This window comes from Oncorhynchus clarkii, chromosome 29, assembly GCF_045791955.1.
Source record: "Oncorhynchus clarkii lewisi isolate Uvic-CL-2024 chromosome 29, UVic_Ocla_1.0, whole genome shotgun sequence".
NCBI lineage: Eukaryota > Metazoa > Chordata > Actinopteri > Salmoniformes > Salmonidae > Oncorhynchus > Oncorhynchus clarkii.
Window position 1 is genome coordinate 10937118 of NC_092175.1, and position 17159 is coordinate 10954276.

The following is a 17159-nucleotide window of genomic DNA, read 5'->3' on the forward strand; positions in this document are numbered from 1 at the left end:
GTCTTTTTTTCTGGTTTTGTGAGGAATTACCCACAGGCACATCACTAGGACTGGCTCCTCTGTCACACACGCAGAAGGATGTGCATACGCAGGCCAGGCACGCATAGCGATCAATCCTTTGGTGCCGAGTGCTGTGATCTCATTTCCTGCTGACTCTGCTGAACGCCTCGGATATCTCTGTCACTGATAGTGGAGGTGTGCGTCTCACTGTCTGAAAATGCATTTTATTTTTCTAAAAAGAAAACAATCCATCTTCACAATCCTGACTGAGCTATTACTCTGAGCTCTTGTTTATAACTTTTCAGTGTTCCCTGATCAGTCATGCCATGGTAGTTATTACAATTTTATGAAAACAATGTATAGAATGGTGCATTATTGAACATATGACTCTTAAATATGATTTCTTTTTTTTAATCCCACAACCCCAAGACAACACACATACACACACTATTTTATTTTCATATTGGTGCAGCATATTGTTTGACCATTGCATTCTGAACCTTGACTTGCAGGTGCTGACCGTCCTGCAAGAGGTGTTCCCGGCGGTGCAGGCAGCAGAGATGGCTGTGAAGCTCCGCCCCCTGTGGTGGGAGGGCTGGCAGACACTGGGCCGCGCCCAGCTTAGTCTGGGAGAGGTGGACCTGGTCAGTATTACCGTACATTTGTCATACTATTGTGCCAGCCTGGTCCTTTTGAGCAACTATGGAGGATGTGTAACCAGGCCAGCTTGGTTGGCCCGGGTAGGTTTTGCGCTGTAGTGTGACAAGCATTCAAGTTGTGTTTTATGCACAACTAGGTAGCTTAACTTGAGATCCAGGCGCATAAAAACCAAGATATTAGTGCATAATGCACTTCTCCCTTTGACATCAATGCAAGGTTTAAGTGAACAACTGTGTAATGCACCTCATGTTAGGTTTCAGTCCACTGCAGAGAAGTGGCCCTACCTTGTCTGTCATCCCCACATACACTAATGTGCCAGTCATTACCCTGAGCTGCTATTTATAACTGTTCTCTGTGTAATAAAGTGGCTCTTCTTTAAAAGCACATCCAAGTGCCCGGGGCATGGAAGATTACTTAAAGTGCCTAACAGTGCTCACCTGAACCTCCCTGTACAGTGGGTGTCATAAGTATTCACCCCCTTGGATTTCTTCACATGTTATCGTTACAAAATGGGATTAAAATGGATTTAATTGTCTTTTTTTTTTGTCAAAATGGAAGAGCAGTTCTAACATTTTTTTTAAAGATTCATGAAAAATGAGAAAGTATTCACACCCCTGAGTTAATACATGTTAGAATCACCTTTGGCAGTGATTAAAGCTGTGAGTCTTCATGGGTAAGTCTCTAAGAGCCTTGCACACCTGGATTATGCAATATTTGCCCGTTTTATTATTTTCAAAATTATTCAAGCTCTGTCAAGGTGTTGGCGATAATGGCAAGATAGCAATTTTAAGTCTTGCCATGCAGATTTAAGTCAGAACTGTAACTTGGCCACTCAGGAACATTAACTGTCTTCTTGGTAATCAATTCCAATGTTGATTTGGCCTTGTGTTGTAGGTTATTGTCCTGCTGAAAGGTACATTTGTCTCCCAGTGTCTGGTGTAAAGCAGCCTGAAGTAGGTTTTCCTGTAAGATTTTACCTGTGCTTAGTTCCAGACCATTTATTTGTATCCTGAATAACTCCAGAGTCTTTGCTAATGTCAAGCATAACCATACCATGAAGCAACCACCACCATGCTTGAAAATAAGGAGGCAGTTACTCAGTGATGTGTTGTTGGATTTCCCCCAAATATAAGGCTTTGCATTTAGGCCAAACGGTTTGTTCGTTTTGCAGTATTACTTTGGTAGAATATTATTTTATTCTGTGTATTTCTAATTTCACTCTGTCAATTGTGGAGTCACTACAATGTTGTTGATCCAGCCTCCGTTTTCTCCCATCACAGCCATTGAATTCTGTAGCTGTTTTAAAATCACCAATGGCCTCATGGTGACATCCCTAAGCAGTTTCCTTCCTGTCTTGCAGCTCATTTTAGAAGGACGACTGTATCTTTGATGTGTCTAGTTGGTTTAATACATCATCCCCAGCATAATTATTAACTTGACCATGCTTAAAGGGATATTAAATGTCTGATTTTGTTATTGTTACCCATCTACCAATCATTGCCCTTCTTTGAGGCTTTCAACAAGCTACCTCTTCTTTATAGTTGAATATGTGCTTGAAATCCAGTACTTGACTGATGTTGTGTGTATGGGGGCCAGAGAAAGGGGTAGTTAGTCATTCAAAAATCATCTCAATCCCTATTATAATTTATTATGTAATTTGTTAAACCAAATTTGACTCTAGAATTAAGACGCTTTCCTAAAAAAAAGGAAGTGAATACTAATGCGAAGAGGATATTGAATTTTCTTTTTAATTTGACATTATGGAGAGTTTTGTGTAGATCAATTAAAAAAAATATATATATATATTTTTTAATCCCAGTTTGTAACACAACAAAATGTGAACAAAATCTAAAGGGGGTGAATGATTTCCACTCAGTGGCAACCCGTCATTCAGGGCAGGTGGGGCACCTTTTTAGCTTAAACAAATATATATATACAGTGCCTTGCGAAAGTATTCGGCCCCCTTGAACTTTGCGACCTTTTGCCACATTTCAGGCTTCAAACATAAAGATATAAAACTGTATTTTTTTGTGAAGAATCAACAACAAGTGGGACACAATCATGAAGTGGAACGACATTTATTGGATATTTCAAACTTTTTTAACAAATCAAAAACTGAAAAATTGGGCGTACACAGTACCAGTCAAAAGTTTGGACAACCCTAATTATTCTAGGGTTTTTCTTTTATTTTTACTATTTTCTACATTAGAATAATAGTGAAGACATCAAAACTATGAAATAACACACATGGAATCATGTAGTAACTAAAAAAGTGTTAAACAATTCAAATATATTTTATATTTGAGATTCTTCAAAGTAGCCACCCTTTGCCTTGATGGCAGCTTTGTACACTCTTGGCATTCTCACAACCAACTTCACATGGAATGCTTTTCCAACAGTCTTTAAGCAGTTGTAGGCTGCTTTTCCTTCTCTGTGGTCCAACTCATCCAAAACCATCTCAATTGGGTTGAGGTCGGGTGATTGTAGAGGCCAGGTCATCTGATGCAGCACAGCATCGCTCTCCTTCTTGGTCAAATAGCCCTTACACAGTCTGGAGGTGTGTGGGGTCATTGTCCTGTTGAAAAACAAATGATAGTCCCACTAAGCGCAAACCAGATGGGATGGCATCAGACCAAAGGACAGATTTCCACCAGTCTAATGTCCATTGCTTGTGTTTCTTGGACCAAGCAAGTCTCTTCTTATTATTGGTGTCCTTTCGTTGGGGTTTCTTTGCATCAATTCGACCATGAAGGCCTGATTCACGCAGTCTCCTATGAACAGTTGATGTTGAGATGTGTCTGTTACTTGAACTCTGAAGCATTTATTTGGGCAGCTATTTCTGAAGCTGGTAAATCTTGCAAACGTATCCTCTGCAGCAGACGTAACTCTGGGTCTTCCTTACCTGCCTTTAAAAAAAAATGTTTTTAACATTGATGTGGCTGACTTGCTTAATCAAATGTAGTTTCTACTGACAATTGAGTTGTGGTCCGAAGTCTGGGTTTAAGGGTCTCTTTTCCAAGCTTAAAAGGATGGCCAATGTTTAATGTTCAATCTGTCAATCCAGCATAACTTCTGCTACGCTCAAAACAACTGTAAACTCGGATCTGGGAAATCTGACTTCAAGACAACTGGGAACTCGGGAGAAAAAAACCTCTGTCTGGGAAAATACGTTTTGAACTGTCATCCAACTCTGAATTGTAAGTCGGGAACTGTGGCCTCTTTCTAGAGTTCCGACCTGAAGATCACTGATCATCATGATTCGACTTAGTTTTTTTTACCCGATTTCCCAGTTGTCTTGAAAGCACCATAAATCCAGAGAATGCCAGACTTTGACCTTCCTGTTCAAGTGAGCACAGCACCACAAGGTGAGTTAAAAAATGTATTGTATGCTGCTGCATAAATGATGTAAGATGCCTGGGAGATATGTACACTGTAGCTAAGAAAGTTATACTAAGTATGTTGTGTAGTAAGCTGTTTGTATCCTATGTGCCTCACCCTAATAATGTGGTCCCTTTCCCCTATTAATTTCACCTACTGTTCTGACTTGGTGGTGCACATGTAGCTTATAGCCTGTTTTAGAGAAATGTAATCATAGAATATTGTAAATGCTTTCATTGTCTGCTTATATGCCCCCTGTATTTATCACACGGTTCTAACTTGGTGTACAGGGAGAATACTGTAAGAACGGCCCATGTTCTGAATTCTGTCACTGTACATTTCAAAAGTGCTGAACAAATAGTTATATTGACTACATCTGTCCTACCTTGCTCATTAATGTCTCAATCGGAATTATGGATTGCCTCTTATCCGCTCGTCGTACCCTTATGCCGTAGTTTGTACATCTCAATTGTCAGTAGAAACATTTGCTTTAAGCAAGTCAGCCATATCAGCTATGTGTTTGTAAAAGGAAAAACATTAGGCTGAATGAAACATTTTGCTGCCAGACAAAGCTCCGTTGATAGCCAGGTGTAGCAGTGGTAAGGTGTTGGTACTGCTGTTGTGACTCTGCTGTTGGTACAGCTTTATGTAGGCCCTAACAGTTTGTGGGCACCATTTGTCACCATTTATAGTGTAATTAATCTATAGTTTAGTGTTGTGTAGTGGCTTTTCTGGAATGCATCTTTAAAAAAAAAAGAAAGCTGTTTTGTTTGCCCTATCAAGATGTACATGCTAAAATTGCCACTATCTGTATGAAACCTGGCTGGATCACAGTTAGACTACTCCTCTGCTGTTTAGAGAGGAGAGAGAAAAAAAACACCTCGCTGAACTCAAGAAACCCTATGGCTAATGGCCCTGTGTACATTTCTCCATCTCTAATGTCCCAGGGCAACAGAACTGTCAGAAGTGTTCCCAAAACAACAATGGGAAGTGTTGAAAATTGCCTGAGCTGAAGCTCGCCAAATATATACACACTTCCAATACATATAATGGATAGGTATTAGGAGGAGAGGAGAAAGTGCCTGTCTATTTTAAGAGGGGCTTGTTCAGTCGAGTTTCAGGACATTGTGTGCATCGACATGTTTGAGTAGTGCCATGTTTGCACATGGATTGGCGCAGTGATCTCCGGCATCACATATTCAAGTCTCCTGTTTGTTTTTTCATGTTTGCTTTTCTCTCTCTTTTCGATCTACCTTTCAGTTTTCTCTTAGTCTGTTTCCCGCTGTTTTTTCTGGCATTTATCTTTCCTTTTCTCTATTTCTCTCTCTTTACCTAGTGCCCGGAATTGACTCTTAATGGCATGTGTGCTATTATAATTAGGTGTCTAACGGTTCACTAAATCAGCAGTGACGACATACTCTCTCTAATCTGCTGGGAAACCAACATATTCCCCAACTGGAGATTTAAACAATGATGGAGGATCCTCTTGGTTTATCGACCCCACCTCTCACCATCGTACAGAACATGTTCCTGGCTGCGCCTCCAACAAGAACATGTTTGAAATGTGCCAATTATTTCTTTCAGCTCAGATTTACTCAAGTCATACAATACAGCGTAGGCATAGCCTAGTGTTTTAAATTGTTATTTTATGTACCCCCACGGTTCAGTATGAACACATCTACTGTTGCACCCCTAACTCTAATAATGCTATTATAGTGGTATAATAATAAATCATCCCATTTTTAGATGGAGGTTATAACAAAAACAGGCCCTTAGAACTAAGGGACGGTTTTGCCATTTGGTTGGGGAATTATTGTTGTAATAAACAGGGAACCTAATTCCAGGAGAACAGGGAACCTAATTCCACCCTTGACGAAACTATGCTTTTGAAAGAGTTGTGCGAATACAAACCATTTATCATATGAGTCTTGACTTGCCTGAGTTAATTTGTCAAAACTCTGGTTCTTCTTGGCAGTTTCACTTGACTTAGCCTTTATGGTATTTTTGTTTGCATACCTGTGCCAGTTGGGGAAACCAAACCAGTCTCTTTCAGGAATGTTGGCCTAAAAAGAGCTGAGGTTTCCTTTATTAGAGAGTGGCAGAAAATTGCAAGTCCCATCCATTTAACACACAGATACAGATCATAAAAGTCAGGGTGTGGTTGTGGAGCCCTGTAATAAGTGGCTTGTAAAATCACTTCACCACTTTGAATCACGTCGTGGTCTTGATTGGACCCTCAGGAATATATGAGGGAAAATAATCTCTGCTCTTTTACTTTTCATTAAATGCTTCCCTGTTTGACGCGTGACACATCCTTGGCCTGGGGCCTGAGTCTATGTTGGCCAGGCACTGGCAAAGGTCTTCTTTCCCATGGATGGAACGTGATCCTGGGGCTCAGTGTGAGTAGCATGCTGCCTTCATCATGGAGCCCAGGACAGGTACTGGGGAAGTGCTTAGCTTTCTTCTCTGCTCTGAAGTAGTAGTGAGAAAGGGAGCAGGAGAGTGAGACAGCCAGAGAGAGAGAGTAGGAGAGAGCAGAAGAGAAAGGGAGAGTGCATGAGCGAGTGGCTTCACAACATATGGGAACAGGAATCTATAACTAGTGCCTAGTAGAGTTTTCCCTAGTGGAAATACCCATGGGACAGTTACCTAATGATCAAATTAAATAAAGTTGTGTATATATCTTGTCTCATTAATCTACTGCTGTGAAAAGCTTTTAGGCGGTGGCCAGCCCCATCTTGGAACTCATCACCATAACAAAAAGTTTGTTGTTAATGAGTTTGGTCGGAGATAGCTAGAAGGGATTCAGCAATGCATGTTTGTTTTTTAATTTTTTAAAATTTGACTACCCTTTTTCTCCCCAATTTCGTGGTATCCAATTGTTAGTAATAACTATCTTGTCTCATCGCTATAACTCCCGTACGGGCTCGGGAGAGACGAAGGTCGAAAGCCATGCGTCCTCCGGAACACAACCTAACCAAGCCACACTGCTTCTTAAGAACTTCTTAGGGCTGCAATCCCGTTAACGGGATCGATATGACAACAGCCAGTGAAAGTGCAGGGTGCCAAATTCAAAACAACAGAGATCTCATAATTAAAATTCCTCAAACATGTATTTTATATCGTTTTAAAGGTAATCTTGTTGTTTATCCCACCACAGTGTCCGATTTCAATCAGGCTTTACAGCGAAAGCACCACAAACGATTATGTTAGGTCACCACCAAGCCAAAGAAAAAAACTTTTTCCAGCCAAAGAGAGGAGTCACAAAAAGCACAAATAGAGAGAAACCTTTGATCTGCATCAGATGACACTCATAGGACTTTGTTACAAAATACATGCATGTTTTTGTTTGATAAAGTTCATATTTATATTAAAAAAAATGGATTTTACATTGGCGCGTTACGTTTACTAGTTCCAAAAAACCTCTGGTGATATTGCAGAGAGCCACATCATTACAGAAATACTCATTATAAATGTCGATGAAAATTCAAGTGTTAGATGCAACCGCTGTGTCAGATTTCTAAAAAACTTTACGGAAAAAGCAAACCATGCAATAATCTGAGACGCCCCTCAGAAAACATAACATGTTCCGCCATGTTGGAGTCAACAGAAATCAGAAATTACATTATAAATATTCCCTTAACTTTGATGATCTTCATCAGAATTCACTCCCAGGAATCGCAGTTCCACAATGAATGCTTGATTTGTTGGATAATGTCCATTATTTATGTCCAAGTAGCTACTTTTGTTAGGGCTTAGGTATACAAATCCAAACGCTCATGCAGGTCCTGCATAACTTTGGACAAAAACTTTTAAAAAGTTATATTACAGGTCTTAGAAACATTTCAAGACATGTATTTCAAGACTAAGTATAGAATCAATCTTCAGGATGTTTTTATCATAAATCTTCAATAAAGTCCCAACCGGAGAATTCCTTTGTGTAGAGGAGCAACCTCAGATTTCTCACTTCCTGTTTGGATTTCTTCTCAGGTTTTTGCCTGCCATATGAGTTCTGTTATACTCACAGACATCATTCAAACAGTTTTAGAAACTTCAGAGTGTTTTCTATCCAATACTAATAATAATATGCATATATTAGCAACTGGGAATGAGGAGCAGGCCGTTTACTCTGGGCACCTTTCATCCAAGCTACTCAATACTGCTCCTGCAGCCATAAGAAGTTAGCGCACATCCAAACCGGAAGCCAGCCACACCAATGTGTCGGAGGAAACACCGTGCACCTGGCGACCTGGTTAGCGTGCACTGCCCGGTCCGCCACAGGAGTCACTAGTACGAGATGAGACAAGGATATCCCTACTGGCCAAACCCCCTCTAACCCGGACGATGCTAGGCCAATTGTGCGTCGCCCCATGGACCTCCCGGTCGAGGCCGACTGCGACAGAGCCTGGGCTCGAACCCAGAGTCTCTGGTGGCACAGCTAAAAGTCAATCTACCACTAAGTGATGATATCTATGAGTTTGAAAATTACAGCTGATTGTGAATGAAATGAGTTGAATAGCCTACCATTAGAAATGCATTGCAGGGGCCTCCCGGGTGGCGCCTTAGACCACTGCGCCACCCGGGAGGCCCCTGCAATGCATTTCTAATGGTAGGCCATTCAACTCATTTCATTCACGGTCAGCTGTAATTTTCAAACTCATAGATATCACTTAGTGGTAGATTGTTTGACTTATTAACCCCATTACTGTGCGAAGTAGGATTTCTTCTCCTCTGTTAGATAATGTGTAAATCGATGTACTTCTGCCTGGCCAGATGAATAGTGTCGCAGTAAATCTCTATACTGAAACTAATGTGACGTGGAAAGTTTTGTTCTTGACGTAGCTGACATGCTGATAGACGACAGCTACATTGTTGACATACTCATGCTTCGTCGCATCATCAAATTAGAGGAAATGATTATGCATATATTTGTACGTCAGACTTGCATACATACGGATCCCTTTGAACGCATCTATTACGGAACGTAGATATTAAACCACTTTAAACCACAGTTCCGTCTTCATAAATCATGTGATTCCTTTGACTTTTAGTTGTACACCATTTCAGACAGGATGTGGTGCAACGGTTATTTACTGTATACCGTCTGGTAGAATGATCTTTGATTGCAATATGAACCAGCAATGTATGTCGTTCCCTATAGTAGTGGAGCTGCCTCTCAGCAGGCATTGTGATCAACACCACCCAATACTCCTTTAACTCTTAAATCAGTTGATTTAGGTCTGCTCTAACAGTTGGATAAATAGGTATTCGATTTCAAAGCATAGCCCTGAATCTTTCCCTACCAGTAGTATAAAAAATACATACCTTTTTTTATATTTTAAAAAGTTTGTTAGAGACCTTCCCTTAACAAAATCTCCTTGATTCCTATTTCAAGACACCTGCACCCCATTCCCAGTGAACGGGACAGATGGCCATTCGCTAGCAATGTACATAGAAACAGGACCCCTAGTGACAACCAAAGCATTTTCTTTTTACTCATTAAGATTATTCAATTATTACGGCAATGCTTGACATTAGAGTTGACCGATTATTACGATTTATGAGTCTATCGGCGATGCTAGACAGCCATTGTCGACTGTGACACCGTCGTAATGTGACAGACGGTGGTTTAGCTTAATTGAATAGTCATGTCTTGCGACGTCTCGCAGGGACACAAGTGTTTTTTGTTTTTAAATTTAAAAAAAATTAAAAACATGGCCTATTTATTTTTGTACCTTTTTATTTAACTAGGCAAGTCAGTTAAGAACAAATTCTTATTTTCAATGACTGCCTAGGAACAGTGGGTTAACTGCCTGTTCAGGGGCAGAACGACAGATTTGTACCTTGTCAGCTCGGGGGTTTGAACTTGCAACCTTCCAGTTACTAGTCCAACACTCTAACCACTAGGCTACCCTGCCGCCCCTATAAAGAGTGTAGGCCTATAGAAAAATCACATGACAAGATTAAGCTTATTAAGAAAGACATGATCCATGCAGGTTGAGAAAATCCCTCTATGCGAGGTTGAAAACCAAATGGCCAATTACCTATCCTCCGCTAGGCCAATCATAAAAGCTTTAAGACAAGTTAAAGTTATTAACAGTAGCTTTTTTCTCAAATATTCTAACCTACGAAGGTGCTGTCGTTGTGACTTTCAAAAATAGCAAGAATGAGGGTCTATAGTCTAAGTTTAGGCATAGGTTTTTCTCAATCACTTTATGAGAGCGAGAACAAGCAATATTTATTTTTCTATTATTTTGAGGCAAATTAAGCATTTATTATCCAGTGCTGAAGACGGTAGGCTGCTTTTATCCAACCCATGAAGTAGGCCCATATCCTAGCTCACGAAGACGGAGCGTTCCTCATCAGACAGTCACTGCTCCATCATGTGCGCACCACACAGACCGACACAGGCACACAAAACAACTGTTCTGCTCCTCCACCAGAAAGGAATATTCTAAAATATTTGCCGTTGCCTGCACTTAGCCCCGGCCCAGGCTTTCAACAACATCTTTCGTCATGATTCATCCGCGCTATAGCCCTATTGTCGTTTTAGCAATTTTGTATTACTTATTTTGGAGGGTGGCCAATAAGGTCGATATCATCGTATATCATAATGTTTTATGGGTACATAATCACAATAAGACAAAGGTTGGCATCGCCCAACCCTACTTGAAACCTTTGCTTTCAAAGCCATTCATCTTCCCCATGAATTGTTTCTTTCATTACCAGTCGTTTGTGTTGTGTTCATTTTAAGTCAATAAAAGTATGTTTACAGAAAGGAAAATACCACCAAAGTCTTCGTCCTATCCACAGGCGGTGAGGTCTTTCCAGGTGGGGCTCCACCTGTGTCCGTCAGAGCGCCCCCTCTGGTTGGAGGACCTGGCGTGGGCACGGAGGCTGCAGCAGCAAAGACTGGCGGCACGGGACCGGACCCAGCGGGAGGAGGCGGCCCAGCGGGAGGTCCTGAGCGCTCCAGAGCTCCAACAGGACTTTGACTTTGAGTCCGATGAGGTGGTGGCGGCCTGCGCTGCCATGGCCGAGAGACAGCGACGCTATGAGGATCTGAAGAGGACGGCGGTGGTGGTAGACGCTGAGGGGAACGCAAGGGAGGTAACCGCAGAGGAGGAGGGGTCAGGGGACACACCCTCATCACAGTATCAGTTGGTCAAAGCACGAGGGCTATGAGATGTTTCTAAGAACTTAAAAGGGCTGAAATGTGTCTCGTGAAATGGGTATTTTTGTTTGTTTTTGTTGAGTTTTCCATCTTTAGTCTTATGCATGTCGTTATTATGTTTTGTTGTAGTATACAAGAGACTGTGGGTGATGACAGTAGATTTAATCAAGTCAATTATGCTTGTTTTTGTGTATTATGTATACAGTCAGATCCAAAATGATTGGCACCCTTGATAAAGATTAGCAAAATACACTGGATATTTTTTTTTAAAGACTGCCCTGGCAGAAGCAACCAGGTTTTTGTCTAAAATGTCCTGGGGCCTCATTTATCAACCATGTGCAAATTTCTCACAAAATTCTGGCGTATGTGGAGATGCTAGAATTTGCATGCACATCAAAGTAGTGGTATTTATCAATCTGTCCCTGGAACATATGCACATGTTTTCATTGATATATCAGAGCGATGCAATATTTGTGTGCTTGTGAGCAAGCGTTACAACCCCGCCTGTAAAACGCCCTCCATTCACCTTTTATTGTAACAAAAACAAACACATTTGCTCTGCGATTTCGAGATGTTGGAACTGGGCCATGTTAGTTTCTAAAAGAATGTGCAATGGGAAATGTGATCACAGGAATGCAATGGGAAATGTGATCACAGGAATGTAACGATTCACCGATATTAGGCATCAGTTCCCGGTTCAAATGTTTAAGATATAAGTGCATCTGTCTGAGGAACCCCAAATCTCTTATTTTGTGGCAACTGCTCTTCTCCTTCGGTGTCGAACTAAGCATGTAATTGTGTCGACAGTCATTGATCTACAAGTCATTGTGCATGCGGAACAACCTCGGGCAATATCAATAGCCTAGTCAAACTGCGCTAGGTAGCGTCTTTTCCTGATCTGGAACATCTGTGCGTCACCTTCAACATTCAACTGTTTGTAAAATGGTTTGTGCAATATTAGGCTTTATTTGTTTTTTTTCTATGAAATGCGCTGTTGAAATTGTGTTTTACCGAAATAAAAGTAGCCTAAGCTACTGCTGGAAACAACTCCTCTGGCTGTACATAATTTCTTTACAACTTATTTTGATTAGGACTATGTTATAGTTAAACTGCAATATGTAGAGTCCCTTCAGAAAGTATTCATACCCATTGAGTTATTCCACCTTTTGTTTCCTGCCTGAATTAAAAAATGGATGCAATATTTTTTTTCACGCCCATCTGCACACAACACTCGATAATGACAAAGTGAAAACATGTTTTTAGACATCTAATTTACATAAGCATTCACACCCCTAGGTCAATACTTTGTAGAAACACTTTTGTCGGTGATTACAGCTTTGAGTCGTCCTGGGTATGTATGTCTGTATCAGCTTTGCACATCTGGATTTAGGGATTTTCTCCCATTCTTCCTTGCAGATTTTCTTAATATCTGTTGATTAAGCTGGGGAGCAGTGATGGAGAGCAATCTTCAAGTCTTTCTATGGATTTTCAATGCGATTCAAGTCTGGGCTTTGGCTGGGCTACTCAAGGACTTTCACATTCTTGTTCTGAAGCCCATCCAGCTTTGCTTTGGCTGCATTGTTGGGGTCATTGTCCTGTTTGGACATAAATCTTCACCCCAGTCTAAGGTCGTTTGAAGCTGGTTCTCATCAAGGATTTGCCTGTATTTGGCTCCATTCATTGTTCCATCTATCCTTAAGTCTCCCAGTCCCTGCTGCTGAAAAGCATCCCAATAGCATGATGCTGCCACCACCATGCTTCACGGTAGGGATGGTGTTAGACGGTTGATGAGCTGTGCCTGGTTTTCGCCAGACGTAGCGCTTTGCATTCAGGCCAAAGAGTAACATTTTGGTCTCATCAGACCACAGAATATTTTAAGTCTTTCACTTGCCTTTAAACATACTCCAAGTGTGCTGTCATGTGCCTTTTTCTCAGGAGTGGCTTCTGTCTGGCCACTCGCCCATAAAGTCCAGATTGGTGAAGTGCTGTAGAGACTTGTCCTTCTGGCAGGTTCTCCCATCTCAGCCAAATAACTCAGTTGTTCTGTCAGTGATGTTTGGGTTCTTGGTCACCTCCCTGACCAAGGTCCTTCTTGCCCGGTTGCTCAGTTTGGTTCGACGGCCAGCTCTAGGGAGTCTGGGTAGTTCCACACTTTTCCCAATGATGGAGACCACTGTGCCCTTTGACCCTTTCAACACTCTAGAAATTGTTTTATACCCTTCCCAAGAAACATGCCTCATCACAATTCTCTGCGATCTACAGACTTCATGGTATAGTTTCTGCTTTGACATTCACTGTCAACTGTGTGACCTTATATAGACAGGTGTGTTTCTTTCTAAATCATGTCCAAACAATTGGCCACAGGTGACAACTCAAGAATGATCAAAGGAGATTGGATGTACCTGAGCTCAATTTGGAGTGGCATAGCAAAGGGGTGTGAATACTTATGTTAATGAGCTATTTCTGTATTTAGTTTTCAATACATTTGCAAAAATGTCTGAAAACATATTCACTTTGTCATTATGAGGTATTGTGTGTAGATGGATACATAAAAACTGTAATCCATTTTGAATTCAGGCTGTAACAATAAAATAAGTCAAGGGGTATGAACACTTTCTGAAGGCACTGTACTTGCTGATCGGGTCTTACTTTAGATTTGATTTCGATTGTTCAGATTCACCATCAGCAATAGTTTTGATAGTTTTGCTTGAAACAATCAGTAGGGAAATTGGGTTTTTTACATTCAGCATCACTCCGTCAAGAGAAATATGGTATTCTAACAAAGATATCTACATATATTTCAGGATGTTGTGTATCCCTGGAAATAATCAGAATTCCGGTAAATGTTTGTTTTGAAGACATAGCTTGTCCAAAAAAGTGTTCTCTTGGCACAACTTACTCTGTACTGAATGAAATATTAACACTTCCTTTTAAACCATGTCTATCTTTTGTTCCCAACCACTTCATGTGGTTTCTTCCTTCACAAACTCCATTAAATTATGATCTCTACCTAAATATTTGGTCAAATTATACATTTTGTGTATGGTTCCCTAGAAACAAGGGTGGCTCAACTTACCCCACTCTCCCCTATATAGTATTTTTATTTATTTTATATACAGTGCCTTGCGAAAGTATTCGGCCCCCTTGAACTTTGCGACCTTTTGCCACATAAACATAAAGATATAAAACTGTATTTTTTTGTGAAGAATCAAAAACAAGTGGGACACAATCATGAAGTGGAACGACATTTATTGGATATTTCAAACATTTTTAACAAATCAAAAACTGAAAAATTGGGCGTGCAAAATTATTCAGCCCCTTTACTTTCAGTGCAGCAAACTCTCTCCAGAAGTTCAGTGAGGATCTCTGAATGATCCAATGTTGACCTAAATGACTAATGATGATAAATACAATCCACATGTGTGTAATCAAGTCTCCGTATAAATGCACCTGCACTGTGATAGTCTCAGAGGTCCGTTAAAAGCGCAGAGAGCATCATGAAGAACAAGGAACACACCAGGCAGGTCCGAGATACTGTTGTGAAGAAGTTTAAAGCCGGATTTGGATACAAAAATATTTCCCAAGCTTTAAACATCCCAAGGAGCACTGTGCAAGCGATAATATTGAAATGGAAGGAGTATCAGACCACTGCAAATCTACCAAGACCTGGCCGTCCCTCTAAACTTTCAGCTCATACAAGGAGAAGACTGATCAGAGATGCAGCCAAGAGGCCCATGATCACTCTGGATGAACTGCAGAGATCTACAGCTGAGGTGGGAGACTCTGTCCATAGGACAACAATCAGTCGTATATTGCACAAATCTGGCCTTTATGGAAGAGTGGCAAGAAGAAAGCCATTTCTTAAAGATATCCATAAAAAGTGTTGTTTAAAGTTTGCCACAAGCCACCTGGGACACACACCAAACATGTGGAAGGTTCTCTGGTCAGATGAAACCAAAATTGAACTTTTTGGCAACAATGCAAAACGTTATGTTTGGCGTAAAAGCAACACAGCTGAACACACCATGCCCACTGTCAAACATGGTGGTGGCAGCATCATGGTTTGGGCCTGCTTTTCTTCAATAGGGACAGGGAAGATGGTTAAAATTGATGGGAAGATGGATGGAGCCAAATACAGGACCATTCTGGAAGAAAACCTGATGGAGTCTGCAAAAGACCTGAGACTGGGACGGAGATTTGTCTTCCAACAAGACAATGATCCAAAACATAAAGCAAAATCTACAATGGAATGGTTCAATAATAAACATATCCAGGTGTTAGAATGGCCAAGTCAAAGTCCAGACCTGAATCCAATCGAGAATCTGTGGAAAGAACTGAAAACTGCTGTTCACAAATGCTCTCCATCCAACCTCACTGAGCTCGAGCTGTTTTGCAAGGAGGAATGGGAAAAAATGTCAGTCTCTCGATGTGCAAAACTGATAGAGACATACCCCAAGCGACTTACAGCTGTAATCGCAGCAAAAGGTGGCGCTACAAAGTATTAACTTAAGGGGGCTGAATAATTTTGCACGCCCAATTTTTCAGTTTTTGATTTGTTAAAAAAGTTTGAAATATCCAATAAATGTCGTTCCACTTCATGATTGTGTCCCACTTGTTGTTGATTCTTCACCAAAAAAAATACAGTTTTATATCTTTATGTTTGAAGCCTGAAATGTGGCAAAAGGTCGCAAAGTTCAAGGGGGCCGAATACTTTCGCAAGGCACTGTGTGTATGTGTGTGTGTATGTATGTATGTATGTATATATATATATACACACACACACACACACACACACACACACACACACACACACACACACACACACACACACACACACACACACACACAGGGTGAAGTTGATAATTTCATAACAGGGACAGCAATCACTTTTGCTACCCGCACTGTATGGTCGAAGCGGGAGACTTCCAAACGGTCTAAACCATTCGATTATGAGACTGGGGTGAAATCCAAAGCTGTGCACTATATTCATTGGCTATGTCATGGAGCTGCACCCCCCCCCCCAAACAGAATGGAAATGAATGTCTATGCAACAAATGTTAGCGCATTGAATTGTATAGCCCCGAACCAAATCGCACCGAATCGTTTCAAACTGAAAGGGTTCGTTCCTGTATCGTATCAGAGCCCATGTATCTAGATTCGAGTCGAATCATCTTGAAAGGGAAAGATGCACATCCCTAGGCTATGACATTGCACTCCTATTCCACAGCAATACTGTAGCCTATCCATACTTTCAAATCATTTAAATGGGCTACCAGTCTATTTACTTTCGAGTATGGTTTGGTGAGCAATGGATCAATGGTAGCCTAATATTTGTTGTGTAGCGGGAATAAACCAGTTGTCAGAAAAGGAGAGACAGGTCCTGCAATATCATTATGATTTAGGCCTAGTAAAGGTCAAATACCTTTTATTATAATTCCTGCGCATCAAACACCTCAATTTCCCCAAAAATAAATGTTTGCTTCCAATACAGTTGATCAACTAGAAGTTTGTGCGTACGCATGGTCTGAGAGTGTGCGGTGTCTCCACGCAAATATCACCTCAAGTTGAAAATTAATAAATACATTCCTTTGCAGGAAAACTGGTGTACACAAGGTTTAGAGTCTATATTTTGTGTGTGTGCGAACGCACCTGTATAAATGAGGCCCCGAGAGTACTGGGTAACTTTAATGATGCAGTTGGCCTTAACAAGGGCCCCAGGACCAGTGGGAACAAAATAGCCCCATACAATGAAAGATCCACCACCATATTTTACAGTAAGTATTGGGTTCTGCACAGGTGTCTTTTTTTTGTCCGCCAAACCCACCACTGGGTTGTGTGGCCAAGGAGCACATTTTTCATGTCATCCAACAAATGTTTGCTAAAGGCACTGACACTTGAATTGGATCAGGTGCCATGTGTAACAGGGTTGGTTATGTTTCCACTTGCC

General features: G+C 41.0%; 1 protein-coding gene across 1 annotated transcript in view; it reads left to right on the forward strand.

The window, feature by feature from the left end:
• Positions 1-12252, forward strand: part of LOC139388389 (tetratricopeptide repeat protein 33-like) — a 47403-nt gene extending 35151 nt beyond the window's left edge. Inside the window, exons 3-4 of the mRNA XM_071135023.1 lie at positions 513-644; positions 10852-12252. Of these exons, the coding sequence (XP_070991124.1) occupies positions 513-644; positions 10852-11223 (504 nt within the window). The 3' untranslated portion in view covers positions 11224-12252. The remainder of the gene's footprint in view (positions 1-512; positions 645-10851) is intronic.
• Positions 12253-17159: the final 4907 nt, after the last annotated feature.